General features: G+C 43.4%; 1 protein-coding gene across 1 annotated transcript; it reads right to left on the minus strand.

Annotated features, from left to right (window-relative positions):
- Window positions 1-1,348: 1,348 nt before the first annotated feature.
- On the minus strand, window positions 1,349-3,754 carry LOC129333299 (protocadherin alpha-5-like). Its single transcript, XM_054984831.1, has one exon. The coding sequence runs from the start codon at window positions 3,731-3,733 to the stop codon at window positions 1,349-1,351; it is 2,385 nt and encodes a 794-aa protein (XP_054840806.1). The 5' UTR covers window positions 3,734-3,754.
- Between the last annotated feature and the right edge of the window lie 4,938 nt (window positions 3,755-8,692).

Here is an 8,692-nt window from a genome sequence, read left to right on the forward strand (position 1 = left end):
TATTAAAGAGAACATTTACAAAATGATTTATCGTTGGTACATGACACCAAAGAAGATTGCGCTAGGGAACTTGAATACTTCTAATAAATGCTGGAAATGTAAGAAACATGAGGGCTCCCTCTACCACATGTGGTGGTCGTGTGAGGTAGCTAGGCAGTACTGGGGGGAAATAATAAGAGAAATGAGTGAAATTTTACAGTTTCAAATAAATAAGAACCCAGAACTCCTGCTACTAAACTTGGGAATGGAGGGAATTCCAGCCCATCATAGGACGTTGATATTTTATATGACAGCAGCAGCTAGGCTTTTGTATGCGCAAAAATGGAAAGTACAAGAAGTGCCAACTATTGAAGATTGGATCTACAAATTGCTGTATATGGCTGAAATGGACAAGATGACGAGAAAATTGAGAGATCTGGACTCAGGGCAGTTTAACACGGACTGGGAGAAGCTGAAACAACATCTGGAGAAGAAATGGGAGGTGGGAGGAAAACTGTGGCAGTTTGAGAACTACTGAAGTATAATATAAGTATAAAAGAGAGGGGTGACTTTACCGGGGGAGGAAGAGAAAAGTGAACTTATAAGCAGTTAGATTAATAGATTGATATATATATATAGATATGTATAGGTTAATTGATAGAACATTGATAGAGAATAATTAATGATAAGGTTTAAACATGAGGATTGAGTAACTAACAATATTTTCTTTCTTTGATAAGATTTATATGCACCAAACTGAATGTACAGAAGAGTTAAATTGATTGACTATGTGATGAGCTATATAGAATTACCATAAAAAGATGAAATGAGTAACATATAGAGAACAAATCAAATTGTTTGATTTGTTTGATTTAAATGTGGGAAATTTTTATGGTTTATGATATATAGGTTTATGATATATAGAAATATTCAAAATGGGAAAAGGGGATAAATTGTTTATCCAAGGACGTACAGTTTGGGTGTATAGTAAGTAAAGGAGTTAAAGATGTACTGCTTAATATAATGGAGAATGTATATCTGTTTTAGATAGAGGAATTTAATAGAAGTAAGGGAAAAGGGACAGAGGGGGGGAAAGCTGTTGGAAGTCAACAAAAGGGGGGGAAAGGGAGGGGGTTAGAAATGAAAAATTTGGGGAAAATTGAATGTAATGTAAAAATAATAATATTCTAACCCAATAAAAATTTTTCTAAAAAAAAAAAAAAAAAAAAAAAGAAAACTGCAACACAAGCACCAAATAGTCAAAAGCCTCCTTTAAAAATCTCTGGGGAAATTTAGACTGAAACATTTTAACAATACAGACTATGAAAGGAAATGAATATAAAACGGAAGGAAAGCAAAACACAAAGTGTCACAATAGGAACTTTAGAAGGGCATCACTAACCATAACGCAGAGTAGATCCTGCTGTTTCCCATTCTCAGCAGAAGCAGGAACATTGGGGCTGAAAACCATGAGGTCGCTCTTGGCACCAGGCTCCCCACTCACCCCTGCCAGGATGTGGCTGTGGCGGTTGGAATACGACCAGCTGCCCACTTCGCTTGCACATACGAGTGTGGCTGTGCCAGGACCATACATCATCGCCTCTTTGGCCTGGCTCTGGCATCGCAGCACCACATACACAAGGATGACCAGCAGGAACAAGCTGGACACAGAGCAGATGGCGATGATCAGGTAGAGATTGGCATTGTCTGCCAGGGGCTTTGTATTCCTTCCCAGCCCAGAGAGGCGGGCATCACTCTGGGCAGCCTGGGCACTGGCCACCAGTGAAACGCTGAAGGTGGCTGTGGTTGACAGTACCAGCTTGCCATGATCCTTCACCAACACCAACAAACTCTGGCTGTTGCCGCCCTCTGCCTCCTCCAGAGCACGTGTGGTACTGACCTCTCCACTGTAAAGCCCCACACGCCACGGGCCACTGGCTGCATCATGCAACTCATAGCGCAGCCAGGCATTGTAGCCCGAGTCAGCGTCCAGGGCATGGATCTTGCCCACCACGAGTCCAGCTGCCACTGGGACCTTCACCAGAGTTGCGATATCCTGGTCTGGCCCAGACACTGCCGGTGCGTTGTCGTTCTCGTCCACCACAAACACTTGCACGGTCACGTTGCCACACAAGGAGGGCAGCCCCGCATCCTTGGCCCTCACCTGGAACTCCAGAAGCTTCAGCTCCTCGTAATCCAAGGGCTGCAGGGCGTACAGCTTCCCACTCTCCGAGTGCACCGAGATGTAGCTCGACAGCGGCCAGAGCTTCTCATCCAGCCAGTAGCTGACCAAGGCGTTCTCGGCCACATCTGGGTCCGAGGCAGACACTGTGAAGATGTGAGCCCCAGGAGGGTTGTTCTCCTTTACAAAGACTGTGTAAGAGGGCTGAGCAAAAGTGGGTGCGTTGTCGTTCACATCGCTGATCGGCACCACCAGGCTGCTGCTAGATGAAAGTGGTGGAGTCCCTTCATCTTGAGCTCTCACTACCATCCTGTATTCAGTTACCTGTTCCCTATCCAAAGGCTCAATCAATGTCAGTGAGTAGTAATTCTTGAAGGTCAATACCAGCTTGAAAGGGACCCTTGGGGGCCACAGGGAGCAATTCACTTGCCCATTCGCTCCAGAGTCCCTGTCTGAAATACTGATTAAGGCCACCTCTATTCCCAGTGAAGAGTCCTCTGGCACTGGCACCAAGAGAAAACTCACTGACATCTCTGGAACATTATCATTTACATCCAGAATATCAATTAAAACTTTGCAATGTCCAGACATGGGGTAAGCACCTTTATCTGTTGCCTCTGCTCTAATTTCATATGAATTAGTGTCTTCATAGTCCAGTTCTCCATTCAGTATGATCTGCCCAGTGTTTGGATCAATGTTAAATATGGTATTTAATTTAGGTGGAGTTACACTACGAATGGAGTATGAAATCTCTTTATTAATGCCTTCATCCAAATCGGTGGCATTGATCTTAGCCACCAATGTCCCACTGGGGGCATTTTCTAATATCTGGATCTTGTATACTGACTGGCTAAAGATAGGAGGGTTGTCGTTCACATCAAGGACTGTAATCAGCAGAAGAATTGTTCCTGTTAGCGCTGGCTGGCCACCATCAAAGGCTGTGAGCAGTAAGCGATGCACAGGAATATCTTCTCTGTCTAAAGACTTTTTTATTAGGAACCCTAAAGAGTTATCAACACTCTTTTGGACATCTAACATGAAATATTCACTAGAGCTGAGCTGATAGTTTAACTGAGCATTCATACCAACATCGGAATCTAAGGCTCCCTCCAGAGGAAAAAAGGATCCTACAAGTCTTGATTCTGGAATTAAGAAGTTTTCCTCCCTTGCTGTAAAAAATGGAGCATTGTCATTTATGTCTGTAATCTCCACTTCGACATGAAAGACCCTCGAGGGTTTATCCACAATCACCTCCAGGTGAATGGCACAAAGAGGGCTTTTGCCACACAGCTCCTCCCTGTCTATCTGTGAATTCACAAACAAGATCCCATTCTGTACGTTTACCTCAAAATAATCTCCACGGCCTTTGGAAACTACCCGGAACATCCGAGGCACCAGCTCACTCACCTCCAGCCCCAGATCCTGAGCAATGCGGCCCACGAAGGTGCCGTGCTTGGATTCCTCCAACACTGAATAATGGAGCTGGCCGCTCCCCATTTCCCAGGCTGTGTGGAGCAGAACCATCTGCAGCAGCTGCCTCCGCATTGAGTAGCCTTTCTGTGGAACAACCATCTCAGAAACATTCCATTGAATCCCCCTGTATTGTGCTATATCCTGGGAAAAGATGTTTTGTTTCTCTTGCTGGTTTCCTTTGTGCTCCTTCAGATTCAAGCTTCTGTCTGGATTCTTCTGATGACAATGAACAGGAGGGACTGGGTTTTTTACGTCAGTACAAGATATTTAAAAGTAAAGAGCGACACCATGTGAAGAGACTTATAAGTGCAATTCTTTTAATATTTTGTGGAGCTTTTATTCCATCTCATGTCTCTCTTGCTTCGTTACATTTCCCGAAGTGTATACAGAAATATTTTTATTAACCTCTGGAACACCTCAACACATAAGAAAATGTTTTAATATATTAAAATGCACAGTAACTCCTATGTGGCATTGGTTATTCCTTATTACCTCCCTAACTTTGAACACTTCTGTCCTTATAATACTATTTTTTATCCTTATCAAGTAAGGAAAACTCACTTTAAGAGGGGGAGAGGAAGCAAAGAGAGAGAACAAAAAATAAGACCATAAAAAGGGGTTGATGAAGAAGACAAAGCAAGACACACAGCAGTCATCACAGAAAGCGAGTTCATGTTTCAGATAATTCCATGGCTGGTTTGTCATAGTTATAACAACAACAACATAACAACAACAACAAGTGTACTAAAGGCTGTGCAAGTTATGGTACTTTAGACATGAATGGGTCAGGATCCATTTATTGCATCTTAAGAAGTAGACACCAGTTCACAAAAGATATTATCTGTTGCTCTTTAAGATGACTCCTCTTTATTAAAGGCATAATTCTTCTGAACTCCAACGGGGCTCTCACACGGGAACTCACAGGGGGAGCTGGATAGATAACACTGATCCAAACCCTAGATTTAATTATAGCCATTATTTCCCTACCAATCATCTATATGGATGTGAGAGCTATGGTGATTTAGTGCTGGGCATGGACCAATGAAACCTGGATTGGAATCCTGGACTGAGCCACTCAGTTCACTGAATGGTCTTGGCCAACCATTGTCTCATACCCTAACCTTAACCTACTGCACAAGGTTGTTGTGAAAAATGTACTGATATAACCCTTTCTGTGCATGTCACTTTGAATTCCTTGGATTGGCTAGTCTATGGTGAGGAGGATAAATTCCATTGAACAGTTCATTCCCTGGTGCTATAGATACAAAGACATTTAAAGGGGAAAAGCGAAATCACAAAAAATCACGTTATGGCTATCAGTACTTGGTGAATTCAATCTCATCTTGGTGAATTCAATCTCAAATAAAAATGCATTAATTCAAAATCCATGAAGCTGCACAATATGACAGGAAGTGTGTTTGCAATGATCCAGGGTACTGTAATGAATGGTGGAGCAAAATGAGACTTCATGTGTCACCTGGCACTTCTCAACAGCAGGTCTTCCCAAAGCTAAGTCAGATCTAATGGGCAGTTCATTTGAAAGGAAAAATTTCTATGGAAAAAGAGGCCTCAATTTTTCAAGACAACTTGGATCTTTTGCCCAGCTCCCTTTGAAATAGAAATATATACTTGCTTCCAAAATTCTGCTGATAAGCCTTCCTTGCTGCAAATTGAACTCGTTTTTACTTCCACTGGGCACACCAGCACAAAGTATTTCTCTTCTTTCCAGTTATTTGCAGGCTGTTCACATCTCCTCTTTTCATAAAGTTAATCTCTGTCTAAATTTGCAAAATGTCTTCAGCCTTTTGAGTAGCATGTCCATCTGTGACAAAGCTTTAGTCTTCTTTGTTGCATATAAATGTCACTGACCTTTGCAACTTACCTTTAAAACTGACAGTCCTTCTCTATTTTGATATCTCCTAGCTCTAGAAAAGTTGAAAATATTTATCCTTCTAAGACTTTGCAAATGGTACCTGGGAACCCAGATCCAGATGCCCAGATAAATCCAGGAAATGACACATCAACTTCTGGCTGGCTCCTTCCTGAGCTTCTCCTACTTTTTTCCAAGAAAGGAGGAAGAGGAGAATGAGGCAGAAGGAAGAGGGAGGGGGAGTGGCCAATCTGTGTAGAAGCTCTCCTTGTCTGCCTGACTTCTATGAGTGACGCTGCTTCAGTTGGGCTTAGTTGCAGCAATGAACAATGTCTCTTGCTTCAGTTTGGTTTGGGTGGAATTCTCTGTTTTGACATGATTCTGTGGTTTGATGTTGGTCCTCTTGATTCACTTTGGTTTTGGGGGGGATGATGCCATTCTCTTACTTCTGTTTGGTTCCACTGGACTTCCGCTTGCATTTGGGAGCCTGCCTCTGGCCCCTGACAGCCTTGCCCCTGCGTGTTTGTGCCTGAGAGCCTGCTTGGAAATGATTCTCCATAGGAAACAATGGAGAGTGGCTGGGGGCGCCTTGTTCAGGGGCCCATAGAATTGGACCCCAGGGTCGAATCTTCCTGAAACTTAGGGGGAGTCTTTAGAGGACAGTCAGGAGTATGTTCCCTGCAAATTTGGGAGAATTTGCTTGAAAAATGACTCCCAGCCCCCAGGATAGCCCTGATACTTTTCCGCATAGGAAATAATGAATAAATCTGTGATTCTCTGATCTGTCATAACCAGATCTGATAATCTTTCCTGGATTTCAAAAATTCCAGATTTTTGGGAGGGGATCCCTGATACACAGCTCCAGATTACCTGGATTTTTGTGAGAGTGTGTGTGTGCACACCCCTACTTTGGGATTATGTAGATGGCCCCTTCACATTGTGTGGTTAGGGTCAATGACTAGAGAATTTGACCATCTTATGATCACAGCCGTTCTTGAGGGCTTTCTTTTTGCCTTCTCCTCCCACCACCACCACCCCGCTTTCTTGAGGTAACCACCATGCTGCAGCTGGCTCTTGGGAGCATTTGAGATGGAGGTGAATCTCAGCAAATATTGACCCCTAGATCATCTGTTTCTTGAGCAAATCCTCTTTCATCCACTCCAATCCATTTTGAAGCATGTCCCATTTTATCAGAATGATTGACATATGACATCTCTCTTCCTTTCCTTGTAATCAACACTATTCCTGAAGAAGGGCCTATATCCGGCTTTTTGAACATTAGGTGGCAACACTTTCTGCTTTTCTTCATATCAGTCCTCCAAAAGATTTATTAAAATACTGCACTGTACTAACAGCTGAGCAGAAGCACTGCTTGCTTCTGCCCAGCAATACTGCACAACTGAGATCGACTTTTCGATGAGGAGGTAAAGCTTGGTCTGGGTTATACCCAGGGCTTTTTTTCTGGGGAAAGAGGTGGTGGAACTCAGTGGGTTGCCCTCGGAGAAAATGGTCACATGGCTGGTGACTCCCCTCTGTCTGGAGATCAGGGGGCGGGGCCACCAGCCATGTGACCATTTTCAAGAGGTTCCGGAACTCCATTCCCCCATGTTCCCCCTGAAAAAAAGCCCTGGTTGTACCACTGCAGACTTCAGGATGGTGATGTCTAGCATTCTGTGTATAAGGAATCATCTTTACTTAGCAGCATCCACCAGTTGGAAGTGGTACAGCCCAAAGAAAGCTTTACCGTAACAATGAAAAGTATGCCTCGGGTGCTACTCAAACCACTACTTACACCCACTTTTTTCTTATTGAAAACGTATCAAGGTAAAAATATTTAACAGTCACTAGATCTTGTTCTCTGTTTTTTTTAATTACAAGACTTAGAAGTATCAGCAGGGATGTATCCATTGGGGAAGATATGGGGTGTGTGTGTGTTATTTGTCCTATTCCTCTGTGTGTGTGTGTTATTTGTCCTATTAGCCACACAAATAGGAGACTGAGGTCTTACATATTCTCATTTCCTGCTGACATCACTTACCCTTAGAAGTAAAACACAGTTTTTTATATTACACCTTATTATTTTGGTAAATAATACTGCTAGTAGGCATAATAGTCAGACACTGAGACCAATGTACAGAAAGAATCAAATATGAAAATGGTTTAAAGGAGGATAGGAATATTTAACCGGGTGCTTGCTATGCAGGTAACCTTCTCACTGTTTTCTTTAGCATTGCTGTAAATAAGGGAAGTGGCAATCGCTATGCTCTTTATCCTCCCTAATAAATTCCGATCACCCGTTTCCCTTTCTCTAGCCTCCACTCCATGCCAGCGCTCACAGAGCCTTTTTTGTGTTGCTCTGAACTCTTCTTTCTGGTCAGGCTGTTCCTTAGCTTGTTCCTCATCTTGAAAACATTATTGGCACACAGAGCCAAAACACACGAGAAGAAATTCCTAGATTCAGCACGTGTTCTCTTACCTCAAGGTTTGCCGGGATCTGTAGGCGTCCTGGAAGCTTAAAGTTTAGCATTTACAGAGCAGCAGGAAGGGAAATACAGGCGCCTGTATTTCCCTTCCCCTTCCTGCTGCTCCGTAAATGCTAAACTTTAAGCTGCCAAGACACCTACACTTCCCAACAAACCTTGAGGTAAGAGAACGAGTTTAGCATTTACAGAGCAGCAGGAAGGGGGAGGGAAATACAGGCACCTGTATTTCCCTTCCTGCTGCTCTGTAAATACTAAACTTTAAGCTTCCAGGACGCCTACAGATCCCGGCAAACCTTGAGGTAAGAGAACACGTGCTGAATCTAGGTATTTCTTCTCGTGTGTTTTGGCTCACAGATGATGCTAGCGATTTCCGTCTGGTCACAAGTGCTCACTTGAAGAGGCAGGAACAAGGGCAGCAAAGCACTACACCTGGAAAACTCCGCCTTTGTTCCACTTACCTTCTCTGGATCCTCTTCCCTCCAACCTCTGCCTTCTTCTCGGCTCCCCCTGCCAGATCAATCATCTTCCTTCAGACAGCAATTCCTCCGTTATCTTCTTCAGCTCTTTCTGCCAGCATCTTCAGGTGCTCCACACACCCTTTCTGACTTACTCTCTGACCTCCTTTTCTCAAATTGCCCTTCATTAGGCTGAGGCTGGCCTTTTATTCTCTCCCACTAAACCCTTCAACCAATTAAAGCTCACGGT

This window comes from Eublepharis macularius, chromosome 7 (assembly GCF_028583425.1).
Source record: "Eublepharis macularius isolate TG4126 chromosome 7, MPM_Emac_v1.0, whole genome shotgun sequence".
NCBI lineage: Eukaryota > Metazoa > Chordata > Lepidosauria > Squamata > Eublepharidae > Eublepharis > Eublepharis macularius.

Excerpts from the sequence above, each read along its gene's own strand:
- LOC129333299 (XM_054984831.1), bottom strand. The coding sequence starts at position 3,733 with ATGGTTGTTCCACAGAAAGGCTACTCAATGCGGAGGCAGCTGCTGCAG.